The sequence below is a fragment of the Mobula hypostoma genome, chromosome 4 (assembly GCF_963921235.1).
Source record: "Mobula hypostoma chromosome 4, sMobHyp1.1, whole genome shotgun sequence".
Lineage (NCBI taxonomy): Eukaryota > Metazoa > Chordata > Chondrichthyes > Myliobatiformes > Myliobatidae > Mobula > Mobula hypostoma.
This window is the reverse complement of record NC_086100.1, coordinates 98629617-98652712: the sequence shown is the minus strand read 5'-3', so window position 1 is coordinate 98652712 and position 23096 is coordinate 98629617. Positions and strand designations below refer to the sequence as shown.

At 41.9% G+C, this 23096-nt stretch overlaps 1 protein-coding gene across 1 annotated transcript in view; it reads right to left on the bottom strand.

Moving 5' to 3' along the window:
* Positions 1-3533: 3533 nt before the first annotated feature.
* tlr2 (toll-like receptor 2) overlaps positions 3534-23096 on the bottom strand; it is a 35395-nt gene continuing 15832 nt past the window's right edge. Inside the window, exon 2 of the mRNA XM_063046245.1 lies at positions 3534-10154. Coding sequence (XP_062902315.1) covers positions 7754-10144 — 2391 coding nt within the window. The 5' untranslated portion in view covers positions 10145-10154 and the 3' untranslated portion in view covers positions 3534-7753. The remainder of the gene's footprint in view (positions 10155-23096) is intronic.

Here is a 23096-nt window from a genome sequence, read left to right as displayed (position 1 = left end):
CTCACCACCCCATCGATCACACCACACAACCCCCAGCGATCACATCACCCCCATCGATCACCACACCACCCCCATCGATCACAACACCACCCCCATCGATCAGCACACCACACCACCCCCATCGATCACCACACTACACCACCCCCATTGATCACACCACACCACCCACATCAATCATCACTCCACACCACCCCCATCAATCACATCACACCACCCCCATCAATCACACCACACCACCCCCATCGATCACAACACCACCCCCATTGATCACCACCACACCACCCACTTCGATCACACCATCCCCATCGATCACCACACCACATCACCCCCATCGATCACCACACCACACTACCCACATCGACCATCACACCACACCACCCCCATTGATCACACCACACCACCCCTATTGATCACTGCCCACCCCTATCGATCACAACACACCACCCCCAATGATCACACCACATAACCCCCATTGATCACAACATCACGCCTATCGATCACCACACCACACCACCCCCATCGATCACCACACCACCCAATCGATCACACCACACCACCCCCATTGGTCACACCACCCCCACTGATCACACACCACATCACACCCATTGATCACACCACCCCCATCGATCACCATACCACCCTCATCGATCACATCACTACCCCCATCGATCACAACACAACACCCCTATTGATCACTGCCCACCTCCATCGATCACAATACACCACCCCCAACGATCACACCACCCCCATCGATCTCACCACACCACCCCCATCGATCACCACACCACCCAATCGATCACACCACACCACCCCCATCGGTCACACCACCCCCACTGATCACACACCACATCACACCCATTGATCACACACATTACCCCTATTACACCAGACCATCCCCATCGATCACCACACCACCCCCATCGATCACACCACAAACCCCCATCGATCTCACCACACCACCCCTATCGATCATCACACCATCCTCATCAATCACACCACACCACCGCATCGATCACCACACCACCCCCATCAATCACACCACCCCCATCGATCACAGCACACCACCCCATCGGTCACCACACCACCCCTATCGATCACACCACCCCCATCAATCACACTACACCACCCCATCGATCACCACACCACCCCCATCGATCACACCACACCACCGCATCAATCACACCACACCACCCCCATCGATCGCACCACCATCCCACCTGCATCTATCACACTTACAACGCGACATGAGCTTACATAGCTGGCGAACATCTCGAGTTGAAGAAAAGCAATTTTGATCTGCGCAAAGCTATCAAGGCTGCGAAACAACAATATAAGGAGAAGATTGAGTGAAGATTCATAAGGAAGAGCACACGTGACTTGTGGCGAGGGTGCATACCATCGCAGACTTCAAAGCCAACATCACAGCCTCTCTTCCAGATGAGCACAGTCCTTTTTAGGCTCAGTTTGATGTCGCTAACTCTGAGCCTCCGAGGAAAGCCACCTGCAACCTGCAACCTGGTCATCTCTGAGGCTGAGGTACGCAGATGTTTCCAACGGCAGACAGTTGCAAGGCTGCGGGACCGGACGGCATCCCAGGGCAAGTACTCAGGATATGCGCAGCACAACTCTCAGGTGTGTTTACTGACGTTTTTAATCTCTCCCTCTCCCAATTTAGAGTGCCCTTCTGCTTCAAATTATCCACCATTGACCCTGTACTAAAAAGACCAAGGTAACATGTCTGAACGACTGGCATCCTGTCGCACTCACCTCAATAATAAGCAAATGCTTTGAGAGGCTGGTCAAGTACTTCATCTGCAACTTGCTACCACCCAAATTGGACCCCCTACAATTTGCCTACTGACACAACCGATGGACAGATGATGCAACAGCCACAGCTCTACACACCATCCTTACACATCTGGAGAAGAGAGATGTTTATGTGAGAATGCTGTTCTTAGACTACAGTTCAGCATTCAACACCACAGTTCCATCCAGGGTTGACGAGAAGCTCAGAGACCTCGGCCTTGACCCTGCCTTGTGCAGTTGGATCCTGGACTTCCTGTCAGATCGCCAGCAGGTTGTAAGAGTGGGCTCCCTCACCTCCACCCCTCTGACTCTCAACACAGGAGCCCTCAGGCTGTCCCTTCCGTTACTCCCTGTATACCCATGACTGTGTCACCACCCACAGCTCTAATCTGCTGATTAAATTTGCTGATGACACTACATTGATTGACCTTATCTCAAACAATAATGAGGTGGCCTACAGGGAAGAAGTCAACTCTCTGACACCGTGGTGTCAAGAAAACAATCTCTCCCTCAATGTCGCATAAACAAAGGAGCTGGTTGTGGATCACAGGAGGAATGGAGACGGGCGTCAATGGATCTGGGGTTGAGAGGGTAAACAGCTTCAAGTTCCTTGGCATCCACATCCCAGAGGACCTTGCATGGTCTGCACACACCAGCTGTTTGGTGAAAAAGGCACAACAGCGCCTCTTTCACCTCAGATGGTTGAGGAAGTTTGGTATGGGCAAACAAATCCCAAGAACTTTCTACAGGGGCACAATTGAGAGCATCCTGACTGGCTGCATCACTGCCTGGTATGGGAAATGTATCTCCATTAATCACAGGATTCTGCAGAGAGTGGCACAGACAGCCTAGCGCATCTGTAGTTGTGAACTTCCCGTGATTCAGGGCATTTACAAGTACAAGTGTGCAAAAAGGGCCCGTAGGATCATTGGGGACCCAAGCTATCCCAATCACAATCTATTCTAGCTGCTACCATCCGGGAAATGGTACCACAGCAGAAAAGCTAGAACCAACAGGCCATCAGACTGATGAACTCACGCTGATTTGAGTGTACTCTATATTATATTGACTGTTCTATTTATTATAAATTACTATGATTGCACATTTAGATGGAGACGTTATGTAAAGATGTTTACTCCTCCTGTATGTGAAGGATGTAATAAATAAAGTCAATTCAATTCAAAATTGTTGGGTTAGAAGATGGACACAGAGATGAGGAGGGTGGAGTACTAGAAGTCTGAGAAATCGATGTTCATGCCATCAGGTTGCAGGCTACTTAGATGGAATATAAGGTGTTACTTCTCCAACCTGAGTGTAGCCTCATTGTGGCTGTAGAAGAGGCCATGGACTTACATGTTGGAATGGGAATAGTAAGTAGAATTATCAGCTGAACTAGAAGGCCCAACACACTTAACCTCCATCAAGAACGATTATCTTACCGTCCCACGCCTACACTTTGGCAAGTCCTATCATCTGACTGTACTTCTACTCCTGATGATCACGCAGAGACTGAAGACCACAGCACTGCTAAGTTATGGTCGGTTTCAGATGACTGCAGGGTGATTAACATTGTTCATTGCTCAAGAACAATAGTAAGGACAGGCCAGGTGCTTGCTACCATTCTCAAATAATGTTATGTTTTGTAACTCCTGTCACATACCCTGTGATGGGTTTAAAGAACCAGCAGAAATAGAAAACACATTGGAGTCCAGTATTGCTACTAACTAATGATATTTATTAGTAACTACACAATACAGTAATATAAACGCAGATAAATCAAACAGGTTAGCAATGATTATATATAAGTAAGTATATCAGTAAGTGTGGAAATATATGAAAACCAAGCTTCTTCAAGTCTAGGGGTAAATAGATAGTCTTACAATAATGAATAAAGTTCAGTTCAGTTCGTGGTATTGAGTTGAGTAGTGATGGAGAGAGAGAGAGATTTGAGTCTTCAGGTGAGCTGACACTGTCGATCTTCCTGTTGTCCTCCGAAATCCTTTAAAAGTCACCAACTGTGACCACAACAAAGGGGACCGTTCTTCTGTGGTGGAACTATCAACCCAGGCGAGGGTTAGACACACAAATAACTCCCCACTGGTCACACCCTGTTCACACTGCAAGAGCCACTGATGGATCCTCCAAAACCCACTTTTTCTGTGGGCACAGGAAAGCTCATTCAGTGTCCAAAATCATATGTCTGTGGTCTGTCACTGACCTTCTATTAATCTCCCCATACTGAGTACCAACTATCTCTCAAATCAGCTCCTCCCTTCTCTCTCTGTGTAAGAATGTACAAGCAGGCAATGTCCTTGGGAAAATATAAACAAACTGTGAGCAGTCTTCGTCTCTCTCTCTCTCTCTCTCCCTCTGTCTCTTAAAAACAAGATGTCGGTGTTAAATAGCTCTCTCTCTCTTTTCAAAAGCATAGGGGTAATTGAGCATAGTTCATAGGGGTAATCGAGCATAGTTCATAGGGGTAATTCAGGACCCCCGTCACACTCCAATACTAATCAAAAGCAAAACACACGAGTCAGGGAAAACGTGTTTACTTTGTTTTGTCTTTTTTAGTGAAGTATGTGCATATGACATGATGGTGGAGGCCATTGATGTACTTTTACATATAATTCATAATGAATTATGTAAACCACAAAGAATGCTTAATCAAGCCATATATTTACAATACTGCTCAAATATTACTGAAATACTAAATACACAAAATTCCTCACTCAACACTCTGTAGCTATAAACTCCAACTCAATATGAAATGCATCTCAACATATGCATATGCTTGTAGGGTAGCAAGAAAGGAGCTTATGAAGGGGCTGAGGAGAGCAAGAAGGGGGCATAAGAAGGCCTTGACGAATAGAGTAAAAGAAAACCCCAAGGCATTCTTCAATTATGTGAAGAACAAAAGGATGACAGGAGTGAAGATCGGACCGATTAGAGATAAAGGTGGGAAGATGTGCCTGGAGGCTGTGGAAGTGAGCGAGGTCCTCAATGAATACATCTCTTCAGTATTCACCAATGAGAGGGAACTTGATGACAGTGAGGACAATATGAGTGAGGTTGATGTTCTGGAGCATGTTGATATTAAGGGAGAAGAGGTGCTGGAGTTATTAAAATACATTAGGACAGGTAAGTCCCCGGGGCCTGACAGAATATTCCCCAGGCTGCTCCACGAGGCAAGGGAACAGATTGCTGAGCCTCTGGCTAGGATCTTTATGTCCTCGTTGTCCACGGGAATGGTACCAGAGGATTGGAGGGAGGCAAATGTTGTCCCCTTGTTCAAAAAGGTAGTAGGGATGGTCCGGGTAATTATAGACCAGTGAGCTTTACGTCTGTGGTGGAAAGCCATTGGAAAAGATTCTTAAGAGATTCTGGTCGCCTCACTATAGGAAGGATGTGGAAGCATTGGAAAGGGTACAGAGGAGATTTACCAGGATGCTGCCTGGTTTAGAGAGCATGCATTATGATCAGAGATTAAGGGAGCTAGGGCTTTACTCTTTGGAGAGAAGGAGGATGAGAGGAGACATGATAGAGGTGTACAAGATATTAAGAGGAATAGATAGAGTGGATAGCCAGCGCCTTTTCCCCAGGGCACCACTGCTCAATACGAGAGGACATGGCTTTAAGGTAAGGGGTGAGGAGTTCAAGAGGGATATTAGAGGAAAGTTTTTTACTCAGAGAGTGGTTGGTGTGTTGAATGCACTGCCTGGGTCAGTGGTGGAGGCAGACACACTAGTGAAATTTAAGAGACTACAAGACAGGTATATGGAGGAATTTAAGGTGGGGGGTTATATGGGAGGCAGGGTTTAAGGGTTGGCACAACATTGTGGGACGAAGGGCCTGTATTGTTCTATGTATACACATATATATAAAATATGTGTGTGTGTATACACAATACTAAATAATAGAACTACGATAAAAACATCCACAGCATAGTAAATTTTAAATTGTTACATTCAGGCCTAAAAATTTAATCACTGTGTAAAATTTTACTCTTTTGGGATAAAGTCTTTCCTGACAAGGGGATCACTCTGCTTTGCAGGTGGGACTTATGGCAATAAAACAATCACAGGTTCTGGGGCTTCCTCCATGGTGGTTGTAAGGTTGACTCTGGGACTGCAGGATGTGGTTCTGACAGCTCTGATTACCACTCTTCTCTAACAATTGACCCTGCTGTCCTTGACTGCTTGCGTTGTCATCTGCTGATGACATCAGGCACAAGCTCCACTGTGTAGGACAGCGCTCCAGTTCTGTATTTAATCTTTCCAAATACCCACTTGTGATCATCTCTGTAGTCCCTCACTAGAACTGCTTGTCCAGGAGTGAAACTTCAAATCTCCTTGTTGGAGGAGCCCTCAATTGGACTCAACTGCTTGTCCTTCTGAGATTGGATTTGAGGAGATCCAAGGGTGAGCGCAAGGGATGACCCAGGAACAGTATAGTAGATAAGCTGTTGGATGTGAGGTGTGCTGCATTGCGATATGCAGAGGAAATTCAGTGTCATTATATTCTACAGACATTGCTTGAAGTGCATTCTTTAGACTCTCGACAAACCTTTCCACCCTGCCCTCAAATTTAATTGGTTCATGTCTGATACTTCTCTCTTCTTTCTTGATTTCTCTATCTCCATCTCTGAAGGCAGACTATCTGCTGACATCTTTTACAAACCTAATGACTCTCACATTTTTCTTGACCACACCTCTTCCCATCCTGTCACTTGGAAAAATGATATTCCCTTCTTTCATTTCCTTTTTCTCTGCCACATCTGTTCTCAGGATGAGCCTTTCCATTCTAAAGTATCTAAAATATCATCTTTGTTTCAAGAACTGGAGTTTCCAATCTACCACCATCATTGCTGCCCTCACCTCCTCCATTTCCCACACAACCTATCCTCCTGTCATCACAATGGACAAGGTTCCCCTTGTCCCTACCTAACACCCTATCAGCATCTGTATCCAGAACACCATTCTTGACAACTTCTCTCATCTACAATGACATCCTACCACTAGCCACATCTTTCCCCCCTCTGCTCCTGTCCACTTTCTGTAGGAATCTTTCTCTACACATGTCCTATTATTCAGGGCACGAAGGGTTACAGGGAGAAGGCCAGAGATTGGGGCTGAGAGGGAAATGGATCAGCCACAATGAAATGGCAGACTCGATGGGCCAAATTCTGTTCTTATATCTTACGACCAGCTTTTTATTTCATCTCCCCTTGCCCAACCCAACTGCTCTCAGAATCTCTTGTGTTCTGTGTGTATTGTGTACTGTTTTGTCAGTTTTATTTGTTTGTTTGTATATTTTAGAGATACAGCTTGGTAACAGACTCTTCTGGCCTAATGAGCCCATGCCACCCACTAAGGTGACCAACTAACCTACTAGCTCACGTCTTTGGAGAATAGGAGGAAACCGGAACATCTGGAGGAAACACACATGGTCATGAAAGGAATACACAAACTCATTACAGACAGTGGGAGGATTGAACCTGAATGTCTTGCAATATAATAATGCTATACTAACAGCTACATCACTGTGCTGTCCCAACAGGAAAGACATTGTCAAGCGGAGGGCATGCCTGCAAAAGAGAGCATGGCCATTTTATATCTTTATTTCTGGTAGTGCAGAAGACTGAGAGGTGACTTTGTAAAATTTTGTTAAATTACGAGGAATGATAATAAGGTTGATAGCCATAGTCTTTACCCCAGGGTTGGGGAGCCCAAAGGTAGAGGGTACAGATACAAGATCAGAGGGAGAGATTTAAAAGAGCTCTGAGAGCTAACTCCTTCACATGGAATGAACTGCGAGAGGATATGTTTGAGGTGGGTATGATTTTAACACGTAAGGGAAATTTGGACATGTACATGGAAAGGAAGGGTTTCGAGGGTTAAAGCCAATGCAGGCAACTGGGATTCTCAAGGTGGCCCTCAGGGCAGGCTGTTTACTCTATTATAGATTCATTTACATTATCATCTCCTTTTAATGCAACTTTTAAGTTAAACCAGAAAATTTGCTGTTCTTCTTCATCCTGAGACCATTCTAAATAAGTCTTTGTATTCATCAGTTTCCGAAGCTTGCAGAATCTCTGAGGAATGGTCTCCTTTGGGATTTTCTCCAGCAAAACAAGTATGGCAGAATCATTGTTTTCATCGAATAGACGGAAGTGAGTATAGTCAAGCTCATACTTGCACCACTCACTCTGGACAAAATGTTGAGATAAAACAAACAATGTTTTTCTGCTTTTCTCAATGGATTCAATGATGTTGTCAATGATCCACTTCCCTGGCATGAAATCACGTTTATGAAGGCAGAGTGCCAGTGGTGGGTTAACACTTTCTAACTCTCTCACCAGGGAGTTTTCCACCCAGTCCGAGTCCATGTCACTGTAGGAAACAAACGCATCATAACAAATATCATTGCTCATCACTTTTTTTGGTTTCCTCTTTGCTCGTAGCCATGCCCAGGTCATTTGGAGGTACCAGATTCCATGATACTTGTAGCATGCCATCCCAGTCATTGTTGCCGCCAAAGACACACTCAGGCATACTATGATTATGGACCATGTCATATGACAATCAAAGAAGGAACGTTTAGTATTTTGCACCAACTGTCCCCTGTGAGTTAGAGGGGAATCACATACATAATTTTGCGGTTCGTCCAACAATTGTACTCTTTTGTAATGATTCATAAAAAGAAGGAATTCACATGAACAAATGTAATTATTTTTTCCAGCCTCCAAAGATTCTAGCTTAATAAATGCCATGAGTGCTTTGCTTGTCAGTGAGGTGAGTTTATTGCTACTGATCTTCAGAAGCTTCATCTTTGGTAAATTGCTATTGGCTGGTAAACTTTTAAATTTATTATTGGACAGATCTAGAGTCTTGAGAGAAGGCAGACTAACTACAAAATTGCTGATGTCATTGTTACTTAAATCCAATATCTCAACATTTTGGGGGAGACACTGTGATATGCTTTGTATATTACAACTTGAAAGATTCAAAAATTGCAGATTTTTTGGCCACTTACATGTTGCACTGTTTTCACTGAAGCTGTTTTGGCTCAAATCCAAATGGGTAAGGGTAGAAAGTGTTGATAGTTTTGTACTTGTTGAACTGAGGGATCTTAATATGTTCTTTCTCAGAATAAGGTAACGTAGCATCGGACAAGCTCCAGAACAAGCCAGTTCTTGTATTATTTTGTCATTCAGTAAATTGTGTGTTAAATCAAGATACTCTGCATTTTTAAAATTTCTGGATATACGACAAGGCACCATAAACATATTTAGTTTTGTCAATGTAGCTCTTTTAATGGATTGCAATACTGGACTAATACCTGAAAGATCATAAAACTGATAAAAGTGTTTAATGGATATATTATTCAACGTTAATGAATGAAATAAGTTGTTTTTTACATCGTCTATCTTGGACCATTTCCCAGTTCCTGAAAGCACACAGTCCTTCGCAACTATTTCTGATACTTTTGTGTTTTTTATCCATTTTATAAAGTTAAATACAGTTTCATCAGTAAGAAAAGTGTTTTTGAAAGTGAATTTCCTGAATGAAGAACTTCTTGGAACAGAAAACAGCCGACTGTCACCATTATCAGGAAATGTTAAGTCTCTCAGCTCTAAGTGGGTGGTGCATCCTGACAAATCTACAAGAATCTGCTGAGCTTGGCCTGTCTTATTCAGAAATATGTTATGTAAACTTAAAACAGCATGGCTTATGTTTCTGAAATAACTGAAAGTTCCTTGTTGATATGAAGCCAAATTATTTGCTGTTAAAACAAACTCATCCAGATGTGTAATACCCACAAAGTCGTCTTTTGTTAGATGGGATAGGAAAGGATTGCCAAATTCTAACCATTGGAGTCTTGAGAGATTTGAGAAGACTCTTTCTGATCCCAGAGTCGTGTACCTATTCCCTGAAAGGTTAAGATAATGCAATTTGTAAAACTGCTTAAACCAATTCAATGTCACTTTTGTTAAAAGATTATCAGACAAGTCAAGATACTCCACTTCTGTGTTGAGCTGGAAAGCATGATCAGTGATAGATTGGATTTGATTTGATTGCAACAGAAGTCTTTCAAGTTCTGTATATATGATGAAATCTGTGTCATTGATCTGTGAAATGTTATTGAAAGACAGATCAAATGTAAGCACCTTTTCAGACACAAGTGGAATATTCTTTAACTTCATTGAAGAGCAGTTACAGTAGTTGTGGGGAATACATTTTTGACACGTATTGTCTGACCTGTCATCTTCTGAGAGAGTTGCAGGTACAAAAATACACACGAGCAGTAAACACTGCGATGAAGCTCTCATTTTTCTCATTCACCGTGGTCTGAAATGGAAAAATTGTACCAAAATTAGTTAGTGCCGTACAGTAATGCTGGTCTCCCGCTACTCAATAGCATGACTTGACTGTTTTGTTGAAATCTGTAGGATACATTTATAACTTTAGTACGTTAAACATTTAGGGAATATTCTGGGTAAAGCGGTGAAATGTTAGCAGAACATTTTGGAAATATTTTCATATTTCTTCACAACACAGAAGGAAGCCGTACGGCTCATCATATCTATGTTGGCTTATGAAACAAAACCATTTTCTCACTAACTGTCCTTTTAATTGAGCTATTTCCATCAGCCCCCTTTCATTCTATCACTCATTTTTAAAGATAATTATCCTCTCTCACACACCTTCAGGATGAGGGAGGAAACCAACATGATCACAGGAAGAACATACAAACTACACCAAAGCAGCATCCGATAGATGAAACTTGGTCACTGGATCTGCGAGGTAGAAACTCCCACAGTACTGTTAGATAGTGACCATAACCCTGCAAGATTCAAGGTAATTACAGAAAGAGATCATTATTGTCCAGAAATAAAGGCCCTGAGTTCAGGGAGGGCCAACGTCAACATCATAAAACAAAATTCACACTCCTCCAAACCATTCCAGATAAAGATCTTCATTCCTTCCATCAGTTTCTCCCACTTCGGCCCGTCCTGGCTTTCCTAATTCCCTTACTCTGACAATAACACTTACTCCACCTTCGGAAACGACCCTGCCTTTTGCTTAACCATGGTTTCCCATCACTTGCTTTTTCTCTACTTCGGATTGTCATCTTCTGAGAAAGCTGCATATACACAGAACAAACAACCTTCTCATCTTTCTCATTCAGTGGTGTCTGAAATGCAGAGATTTTTTTGAATAAGTAATTATTGTCCAATGGTCAATAACAGTGTTTTATAAAATTCTTGAACATATCATTTTCAATATTCATATTCACAAAGGTTACAGCCAATAATAAACTGTCAGGATAGTTAGAGATAAAAATAAGTATGGTCTTTCAGGGAGAGTCTTAAATTGGAGTAGGGCAAATTACAAGGGCATTAGGCAGGAACTAAGAAGCATTAATTGGGAACACCATTTCCCTGGCAAGTCCACATCAGATACGTGGAGGGTGTTTAAAGACCAATTGCACAGAGTACACGAAAGGTATGTTCATGTTAGAAGGAAGGAGGGGGATGGAAAGATAAGAGAGGCTTGAATGTCCAGAGAGGTGTTGAATTTAGTCAAGAAGAAAAAGGAAAAGTATGTAAAACTGCAGAAGTTAGAATCAAGTGACACACATGAGTATAAAGAAGCCAGAAAAGAACTAAAGAAGGGAACTGTGAAAGCCAGGAGGGGCCATGAAAATTCCTTGGCAAGTAGGATTAAGGTGAATCCCAAGGCATTATATACATACATCAAGAGTAAAAGAATAACTAGGGAGAGGGTGGGACCACTCAAGGATAAAAGGAGGAACATTTGTTTGGATGTGGAGAATGTGAGTAAGGTACTTAATGAGTACTTTGCTTCAGTATTTACCAAGGAACAGATATGGAAGACCAGGAAATTAGTGCTGAGTGTATAAATATGTTAGGGCATTTAGAAGTCAAGGTGGAGAAAGTATTGGGACTCCTAATGAGTATTAAGGTGGATAAATCCCCAGGGCCTGATGGGATTTACCCCAGGTTATATAAAGAGGCAAGAAACGAGATGGCTGGGGCCTTGACCAATATCTTTGTGTCCTCTCTAGGCAAAGGCTAGGTCCCAGAGCATGGGCGAATGACTAATGTTGTACCTCCATTTAAGAAGGGAAAATCCTGAAAACTATAGACTGGTGAGTCTCATGTCAATCGTAGGGAAATTGCTGTCGAAAATTATTAGAGATAGGACATTTGAGCATTTGGAAATCTATGGCCTAACTAGGAAGAGCTAGCTTGGCTTTGTGCTGAGAAGGTAGCGACTTACCAACTTGATTGAATATTTTGGCAAGGTGACCAAGAGAGATTGATGAAAGTAGAGCAGTGGATGTTGTCTACATAGGTTTTAGTAAGGTGTTTGACAACGTCCTTAATGGGAAGCTAATCCAGAAGATTAGGATGGATAAGGTCTATGGCAAATTGGCTGTTTGGATTCACAACTGGTTTGTGCATAGACGACAGAGGGTAGTGGTTGAAGGGATTCAATGAGCTGGAGGTCTGTGATTGGTGGCATTCCGCAGGGATCTGTGCTAGGACCTCTGCTCTTTGTGATGTATATAAATGACCTGGATGAAAACGTAGATGGGTGGGTTAGTAAGTTTGCGGGTTCCTTGAAAGTGGCTACACAGGTTGATAAGGTGGTTAAGAAGGCTTATGGAATGCTTGCTTTTATTAGTTGAGGTATTGAGTTCAAAAGTCAAGAGGTTATGTTGCAACTTTATAAAACTCTGGTTTGGCCACATCTAGAGTATTACATACAGTTCTGGTCACCCCACTACAGGAAGGATGTTGAGCCTTTGGAGAGAGTTCAGAAGAGAGAAAGGATCTAGTGCATTCCAGCATATATGATGCATAAATTCTTCTCAGGCTTCCTGCTGTGTCCAGCTATTGATTTTAACTGACGTTTCAATGACAAACTCTGGCATGTTTGTGGTGCAGAAGAGATTTAGCAGGATGCTGCCTGGTTTAGAGGGCATATGCTATCATGAGAGGCTGGATAAACTTGGGTTGTTTTCTCCTGAGCGCCAAAGGCTGAGGGGAGATCTGATAGAGGTTTACAAGATTATGAGAAGCATAGATAGAGTGGACAGACAGTATGTGTTTCCCAGGTTTGAAATCTCTAATACCAAGGAGCATGCATCGAGGGTGGATAAATCCCCAGAGCCTGACAAGGTATTCCCTCAGCCCCTGCAGGAGGCAAGTGCAGAAATTTCCGGGACTCTAGCAAAGATATTTAAATGATCGTTAGCGACAGGAGAGGTACCAGAGGATTAGAGGACAACAAATGCTGTTCCGCTGTTTCAAAAAAGCTCTAAAAATAAATCAGGAAATTATAGGTTGGTGAGCTTGACATCAGAGTGGGAAAGTTATTGGAAGGTATTCCAAGGGACTGGATATATGAGTATTTGGATAGACAAGGACTGATTAAGGATAATCAGCATGGCTCCATGCATATCTAACTACTCTTATAGTGTTTTTTGAGGAAGTTATCAGGAAAGTGGATGAAGGCAAGACAGTGGATGTTGTCTGCATGGACTTTGGTAAAGGCCTTTGGCAACGTCCCACATGGGAGGCTGGTCAAGAATGTTCAGTCAAGTGCCATTAAGGATGAGGTAGTACAAACGTTTGTAAATTGGATTAGATATTGGTTTTGCAGGAGAAGCCAGAGAGTGATATGGTTGCCTCTCTGGCTGGAGGCCTGTGACTAGTGGAGTGCCGCAGGGATTGGTGCTGGGCCCGTTGTTGTTTGTCATTTATATCAACAGTCTGGATGATAATGTGCTTAACTGGATCAGCAAATTTGTGGATGGCACCAAGATTGGGTGCACAGTGGACAGCAAGGAAGACTATCAGAGCTTGCAGCAGGATCTGGACCAGATGGAAAAATTGCAGATAGAATATAATGCAGACAAGTGCAAAGTGTTGCACTTCGGTAAGACCAGCCAGGGTAGGTCTTACACAGTGAACGTTAGGGCACTGAGGAGTGTGGTAGAAAAAAGGGACCTGGGAATACAGGTCCATGATATTGTACGAACCTATCTACCTGTGATATGCCACTTGCTTTTTTTTTTGTAATTAATTTATTATTGAAGTTCTTCATCAAACATTTTCATAATAGTATTTCAGATATTGTACATATATATCATATAGTCATATTTGCCACAAATCTCCATATAATATTTATCTGAGGTATACACTTATAGAAAAGAGAGGAAAGAAAGAACAAACAAAAGGAGAAAACTATGTACAAGTAGGGAGTGGTCTTTTTATTACAACATATTCATTGATTTGTGAGAATAAAATCAGGCCTATGAGGTGTTATGTAGTTAAACCATTTTTCCCAGTATGAAGCAAATTGTTCCAACTTATGATTAACAGATGCTGTTATCTTCTCCATTTTGTAAATATCCATTGTAATTTCCATCCATGCATTTAAAGTTATACCATAACTTTACCTGTTATAACTGTGATATCACAGTTATACCTGTGATAACCATTTCCTGGTAAGGGTCTTTATACCAGCCACCAGCATGATTAAGTATTTATCTCCTTTCAACCATTCTTCAGTTATATAGCCAAAACATATGGTCTTACTTCCTAAGGGTATTTCACATTTAAAGATGTCTTGTTGGGCATTGTGTATCCCACTCCAATAGTCTTTGATAACTGAGCATTCCCAGAAAATATGATAATGGTTTGCATTTTGATTTCCACAATTTCTCCAGCAAACAGGGAGGTTACTATCATAATAGGATTTCTGAGAGGGTGTAATAAAATATCTTATCAAGTTTTTCCATCCGAACTTCCTCCATTTCTGTGAACTGGTACACTTCCATTGATACCTCCATATTATTGTCCAGTCTTCCTCAGATATTATTATCCCTCCTTCCTTCTCCCATTTTGTTTTAACGTATGAAGTCGAAAGTGTGTTAAGATTTGACAAACCCTTATACACGCTTGAAATGATTCTACTACTGTTATCTGAATTATATGCTTTTCTAAATAGCTTATCAAACATGTACTTGCCTTAGTTACATTTTTAACTGTCCTATTAACATACTGTCACATCTGCAAATAACAATAAAAGTCTTGTTTTTCTAATAAGTGTTTCTCTTTAAGCATCTCAAAACTGAACAGTGTTCCTTCTTTCATTATATTGCAAATAGCTGTTGTTCCTTTAGCTGTCCAGTCCTTAAATCTAGCATCCAGTTTATTTGGCATAAAATCAGAGTCATAGGCACACCATTTAAGAATTGCAATATCTCCCTCTAGTTTATATTCTTTTATAATAGTTTTCAATATTATAACAGTCCATTTCACCCATGGGTTATCAATAGTATTTATATACCTTTGTAGATTGTTATCAGCCAAAATTGCCTGTATGGGGATGGGAAGTATCCCCACTGATGGGAAGTGAGGTTGTATAAGTCATTGGTGAGGCTGAATCTGGAGAATTGTGTTCAGTTTTGGTCACCAAATTACAGGAAGGATATAAATAAGGTTGAAAGAGTGCAGAGAAGGTTTACAAGGATGTTGCCGGGACTTGAGAAACTCAGTTACAGAGAAAGGTTGAATAGGTTAGGATTTTATTCCCTGGAGCATAGAAGAATGAGGGGAGATTTGATAGAGGTATATAAAATTATGATGGGTATAGATAGAGTGAATGCAAACAGGCTTTTTCCACTGAGGCAAGGGGAGAAAAAAACCAGAGGATATGGGTTAAGGGTGAGGGGGGAAAAGTTTAAAGGGAACATTAGGGGGGGCTTCTTCACACAGAGAGTGGTGGGAGTATGGAATGAGCTGCCAGACGAGGTGGTAAATGCGGGTTCTTTTTTAACATTTAAGAATAAATTGGACAGATACATGGATGGGAGGTGTATGGAGGGATATGGTCCGTGTGCAGGTCAGTGGGACTGGGCAGAAAATGGTTCGGCACAGCCAAGAAGGGCCAAAGGGCCTGTTTCTGTGCTGTAGTTTCTATGGTTTCTATGGTTCTATGGTTCTCCTCAATGATTTTCCATTGAGTGTCATATGATGGGTTGCACCAACATATCACAGCTCTCAACTGTGCTGAAAAATAATAATCTGTAAGAGAAAGTCTCTTACATCTCCCCTTTTCCATAGCTAATTGCAAAGTTTTGAGATGAACGCTAGGCCTTTTACCTTGCCATATGTATCTTGATAACATTTTGTTCCATTCATTGAATTGATTTTGATTAAACTCTATTGATAGGGCCTGAAAGAGGGCAGTATATTCATTTTAATAGATTCAATCCTTGAACTGAGACTGAAAAAAAGGAACTAGGTTCCATCTTGTTATATCTTCCTTAATTTTTTTATATGTAGGCTGATAATTGCATGCTATTAATTTTGCCAAATCTTTTGGCATAATGATGCCCAAAAACTTGAAAGACTCTGTTTGCCATGCCCAAGGATATCTACTTTCAATTTCTCTTGGTGGGCTATAGTTATATGAAAGTAATTGGGTTTTATCTATATTGATCTTGTATCCTGATAATTGACCATATTGTTCAAAGGATTGCATCAATTTAGGTAAGGGGTATGTTGGTTGCCCTAGATTGATCAAAATATTATCTGCATAACAGGCCAATTTATGCTCTGTCCCTTTAATAGTAATTCCCCTGATATTTTCATCTTGTCTGATGTATTGAACTAATGGTTCCAGATAAAATGTGAAGAGTAGCAGTGAGCATGCACAACCCTGTCTCATGCCCCTTTCTGGGGTAAATCTATTTGATAAATATCCATTGATTTTAATTTTGTAAAGAAAATTCCAATTAACCGAATCAAATGCCTTTTCAGCGTCCACACTTATCACTATTGCTTTGATTTTAATTTTTTGTATATGATCCATAATGTGAAGTGTCCTTCGTATATCGTCTTGTGCTTGGCATTGTTGTATAAAACCTGTCTGATCCTTATGTATCAGTATGGGTAGAAACTCTTCTAATCATTTGGCCATGATGGAGGTAAATAATCTATAATCTACATTAAGGACGGATATTGGTCTAAATGACCCACATTCCATTTTATCCTTGCCTTCTTTCGCTATAGCTGAGATTATCACTTCCTTCCAGCTGGGTGGGATTTGTGCCTTTTTTAGATCCCAGTTCAGTGTGGGTGTAAGACAGGAATTATCTCATTTTTAAATTCTTTGCACCACTTCGCCATATACCCATCTGATCCTGGTGACTTGCTTAATTTAAGTCTACTAATTGCAGTTTTTAGTTCAACTTCAGTTATGTCAGCAGTCATCGTTCTATTTTGTTCTTCGCTTAAAGTGGGTAACTCTAGAGAATTCAGGAAGATCTCAATTTGGGATATGCTTCCCCCTAGAACGCTGGAATATAGAGATTTGTAAAACACTTCAAAAGCTTCTTGAATTTCACTGAGCTTATTTTTTTAAAATCATTTTTGTTCTTGGATCGTATTTTCTGCTATCTTTTTTTTCAGTTTCCACGCCAGTATTTCCATAGACTTAGATCCACTTTCATAATAACCAAATAACAATTACAGCACGGAAACAGGCCATCTCGGCCCTTCTAGTCCGTGCTGAACTCTTACTCTCACCTAGTCCCACTGACCTGCACTCAGCCCATAACGCTCTATTCCTTTCCTGTCCATATATCTATCCAATTTAACTTTAAACGACAACATCGAACCTGCCTCAACTACTTCTGCTGGAAGCTCATTCCACACTGCTACCACTCTCTGAGTAAAGAAGTTCCCCCTCACGTTACCCCTAAACTTTTGCCCTTTAACTCTCAGTTCATGTCCTCTTGTTTGAATCTCCCCCATTCTCAATGGAAAAAGCCTATCCATGTCAACTCTATCAATCTCCCTCATAATTTTAAACACCTCTATCAAGTCCCCCCTCAACCTTCTACGCGCCAAAGAATAAAAACCTAACTTGTTCAACCTTTCTCTGTAGCTTAGGAGATGAAACCCAGGCAACATTTTAGTAAATCTCCTATGCACTTTCTCAATTTTATTGACATCGTTCCTATAATTCGGTGACCAGAACTGATTAATCCCAATAATGTCTCTGTTTTGGAAACATTAAATTTTTCCTGATTTCTTGCATAGCCAAACTATTAATTGCATTCCTAATTTTTAAAATTTCCTCTAATGTACCCTGTACCAAATTCAATTTGTGTTTTGTTTCTAGTTCCTTCAGCCTATTTTGTAATTCCTCTGATGTTTTATTCCTTATTTTTTTTCTTATATGAAGATATCACTATAATTTTCCCTCTTAAGACAGCCTTCAGAGTGTCCCATAGAATGGGAGGTGAAACCTCTCCATTATCATTGAATTCTAAGTAAAGACCAATTTCTTTTTTAATTTGTTCCTTAAAGTAGGGATCATTGAGTAGACTTGAATTTAGTTTCCAAAAAGTATTCTTTGGTTGTAGGTCAAAATCAACAGATAAATATATAGGTGCATGGTCACATCTATTGTCCCAATTCCACAGGTGTTTATTTTGTCTTTGTCTTTTCCAAATGTTATGAAACAGTCTATTATTGTATATACAGAATGGGGGACAGAATAATGAGTGTAATCCCTTCTGTCGGGGAAAATGTCCCTCCATATATCAATTAGACCAACATCCTCAAAAAGTGTATTAACTTTCTTATGTAAGGATTTTGTTCCATAGGTTTTTCTTTTGGAAAAGTCTAACTTTGGTTGTAATTGTAAATTTAAGTTTCCCTCACATATCAGGAGACCTTCTGTTTCCGTTACCATAATATTAGTAATTTTCTGAAAGAAACTAATATCACTTTCTGGGGGTGCATATTGTGACGAGAATACACATAAAATTAAGATGTTTGCTGGCCTGGGTTAGCATCAGTGACATCAGCAAATGGTCTGCCACCTGCCCTCAGGGGAAGGAGAGATAAGGAGCAATGGAGCAGCGTCTGGAGATGTGTAATGAAGGGACGGGGGAGAGAGAGCTGTCTGGAGCGGCTCCCCCTTTGAACCTTGAACTGTTTGAAGTGATGGACAGGCGATGCCCCAGCAGGGGGATAAAAAGGGACCGGTTCGCTAAGGCAGGACACACACGCCACCCGAGGTAACGAGACCCTGGAAGCGGTACGCTTCTCACGAGTCGGTGGGAAGTACCAGACAACGGCCAGGGTGGAAAGGTACGATCAGCGGGAACCCGGTGTGTGTCCGCCCTTGCCTGGGTGCCGGGTTCACTGCAGAGGATCGACCGCATCTGGAGGAGGGGTCACAGTCGGTGACCTCAGGTGACATCACCAAGGACCCACCCAAAAGCTGCTTGTGAGCCATATCGCCGGTCTGTGAGTGAAGCCGTGTCTGAATGATCAGTTGTTCCTGTTCTCTCTCTCTCTTCCCCCATGTCGTCCATCGCCATGGCAACGATTACTGCGAACTGAACTACTAAACTGGACTGAACTTTGAGTCACTTTGAAATTTGGTCATTTACCCCTAGACAACGATAGAGCTTGATTGATGCTGTTATCTTAATTCTGTGCACATGTGTGTTTATCATCGCTGAACTGTTGCATTTATTATCCTTTCGATTACTGTGTTGCTTGTTTCTTTAATAAAACTTTCTTAGTTCTAGTACTCCAGACTCCAACTGAGTGATCCATTTCTGCTGGTTTGGCAACCCAGTTACGGGGTACGTAACAATATATATTCATTAGAGTAACTGAATTTCCATCTATGTTCCCCCTTACCAGAATATATCTGCCCTCCTTATCTCCCATTTCGAATACTTTTTCAAAATATAGCTAACTTGAGATAGGAATAGCAACTCCTCTCCTATGTCCTGATTTATATGAGGAGAAAAACAAATTAGTGAAGCCCATTTTCTTTAGTTTTCCAGGCTTATTATCACTTTAAGTGAGTTTCCTGTAAACATACTACATGGGCTTGTTCTTTTTTCATTTTGGATAGAATTTTACTGCATTTGATTGGATTTAACAGTCCATTGACTTGAAAAGAAATGAATTTTACTTTGTCCTTAGCCATGTGTATTTATCTGTCAATACATCATTGAAATTAGCAGAATAAAATTTAATCGATCTACTCCCTGAACAAATAAGAACCAAGAAACGCGAATGATAAAAAAAAAGGCAACGAAGGTGTGATTCCAAGGCTAAGGTCTCTAGATGACCCTGGGTTAAGCTAGAGGAAACGTCTAGCTGAGGAGGATAGCCCCTTCTACCTGTGAGTTGAGGGCCCCCATTGCAGTACCCATAAAAGTAAGTGAACAAATCTATGTCCATTACACAGAAAAGATTTCCCTGTGTATTCCTCCCATATATATATTCTCATTTAGGTGGGGAAAAAGGAGTGAATGGATGAATTAAAAAAAATATAAACTCCACATTATAATAAGTATTTCTTGAGATAGGTATTTTTGCTTCCGTTTACCTTATCAACACTTTTAAAGTTAGCCAAACCTTATGGATCTTCTGGAGGGAGTGAGGGCTGTCTTTGGAAAACTCACAGTCTCTTCCTGATATTCTTCTCTCACCCTTCTCCCGTCCCCTGCTTTCTCAGTTCTCTTACTTTTTCCCAAGCAGATCAGGATAACTGCTCAGCCAGGTTTTCCCTTGGTTTGACCATGCTTACGGACAGCCCTCTGTTCTTCACGTCTGTAGTCGCCTCTTCCACTGTCTGATACACTTGCGTCTCATCTTCATAAAACACTCACAATTTAGCAGGGTACGGAGCTTGGAATCTAATCTTTCCTTGCTTTAATACTTGCTTTACTTCAAAGTATTCCTTATGTTTCTGCAGGACCGCCGGGGGATAATCTTGATCGAAATATATTAATTTCCTGTTCAAAAACATCCTCTCCTTTCCCCAGGCCCTTCGTAGAATCTTCGCCTTGGTATTGTATCAAAAGAATCTAATTAGTATTGAGTGTGGCTTATCTTCTCTGTCTCCAGTAGACCTCAGGATGAGCGCATGACGCGCCCTCTCAATCCCCTCCCCCACCCCTTTATCTTACCCCTTACTGGTTTTTTACCTGGCACCTACCAGCCTTCTACTTCCCACCCTCCCCCCACCTTCTTTGTAGGGCCTCTGCCCCTTCCCTCTTCAGCCCTGACAAAGGGTTCCAGCCTGAAACGTTGACTGATCGTTTCCGCGGATGCTGCCTGACCTGCTGAGTTCCTTCAACGTGTTCTGAGTATCACTTAGGTGCTGTTTTATATCTTTTTGGAATCCTTGTATCTCTTCCAGAATTTTTATCATATTTGCCGCTTCGCTTGAACGAGGCCCATCGTCAGCCTCGCTACCACGCGTTCGGGAGGGAGAGTCGCTCTTTGCACCCCTCTCATCCATAGGCTCCACAGTGATGCCTTTTTTAATCTCCATTCTTGCCCCCTTTATCAATTCAGATATTTTTGTAAAATAGATTAACGGGGCAAAATATCCGTTTTTCCAGAGGGGCTATTGATTTAAGCTGCCATTCTGGACGATGACATCACCAGAAAACCCTGTGATGCCACTTTCAACACAAAGAAAGCTTTTGGCCCTTTTTGACCTTCAAAAATCCAAGTATTGAGTACAGAGTTGGGATGTTATGTTGAAGTTGTACAAGACATTGGTGAGGCCCAGTTTGGAGTATTGTGTGCAGTTTTGGTCACCCACCTACAGGAAAGATGTAAATAAGTTTGAAAGAATACAGAGAAAATTTACAAGGATGTTGCCGGGTCTGGAGGACCTGAGTTATAAGGAAAGACTGAATAGGTTAGGACTTCATTCCTTCGAATGTGGGAGATTTGATAGAGGTATACAGAATTAAGAGGGGTAGAGATAGGGTAAATACAAACTGGCTGATTGCACTAAGGTTGGATGGGACAACAACTAGAGGCCAGGGATTAACGATAAAAGCTGAAAAGTTTAAGGGGAACTTGAGGGGAAACAGAGTTAACTGAGAATAGCTGCTTTGACAAGTCCACATCTGAGGCTGAGGAAGACAGTATAAAACAGTAAGGCACAGGTAAGAGCAAGTGAGTTTTTTTGTTTGTATATCCTTAATTCTGTGAAGGCATATGATAGTTAAGACAGTGGACTGCACCTCCTGTAAGATGTGAGATTTCAAGGTACCTAACAGATTCCCAATTACTACAACTGTGGGAAGTGCACCAAATTCAGCTCCCGATTCTCCATGGTCAAGGAACTGGAGATAGAGCTGGATGTACTCAGGACCATCCGGGAGGCTGAAAACCTCACTGATGAAACTTTTACTGAGCTTGTCACACCTAGGATGCAGGCTTCAGATAGAATATAGGTGACAACCAGGAGAAGTAAGTTGAGTACAGTCATAGCAAGGTTCCCTTGTGGCCATTCCCCTTTGGATACTGCTGGGGGTATAACCTATCAGGGCACAGAAGCAGGAGCCAGGTCAGTGGCACTGTGCCTAGCTCTGAGGCTCAGCAGGGAAGGATAAAGTCAGGCAGAGCAATAGTGATAGGAGACTCAATAGGAGGACAGACAGATTACATGGCCATGAAAGAAACACTAGGGTGGTGTGTTGCCTCCCGGGTGCTCGGGTCCAGAGTGCTCAGGCCCAGAATATTCTCAAGAGGGTGGGTAAGCAACCTGAGGTCATTGTGCACATTGGTACCATTGACACAGGTAGAAAGGGGGAAGAGTTCCTGCACCGTAAGCCTAGGGAGTTAAGAAACAGGCTGAAGAGCATGACCTCCTAGGTAGCAATATCTGGATGACTCCCAGTATGAGCTAGTTAGGTCAGGAATAGGGTGACAGTACAGATGAATGAGTGGCAGAGGAATTGGTGCAGGTGGCAGGGTTTCAGGTTCTTGGATCATTGCAACCTCTTCTGGGGTCGGGGCAAGCTGTACAAGTGGGATGGGTTGCACCTAAACTAAAAAGGAATCAATATCCTGACCAGGTTTGCTTGGTGGTATTCAGAGTGTTTAAAGTAGTTTGGCAAGGAGATGGGAACCAGAGCACCAAGACAAAAAGTGGAGGGAAGGAGAGGATGGTAGATGCCAGAGCCAGGAAAAAACTGTAACAGATATGACAGGATGTATAGTTTAAAATATGTGTATTTTAATGGTGAGTATTAGGAGTAAAAGTGATTAACATGGAGCATGGATCAGTACATGGAATTACGATGGTGTGGCCATTACAGAGATTTGGTTGAGAGAGGGGCAGGAAGGGGTGCATAATGTCCCAAGGCTTCGATATTCAGGAAAAGATAGAAAAGGAGGTAAAAGATGG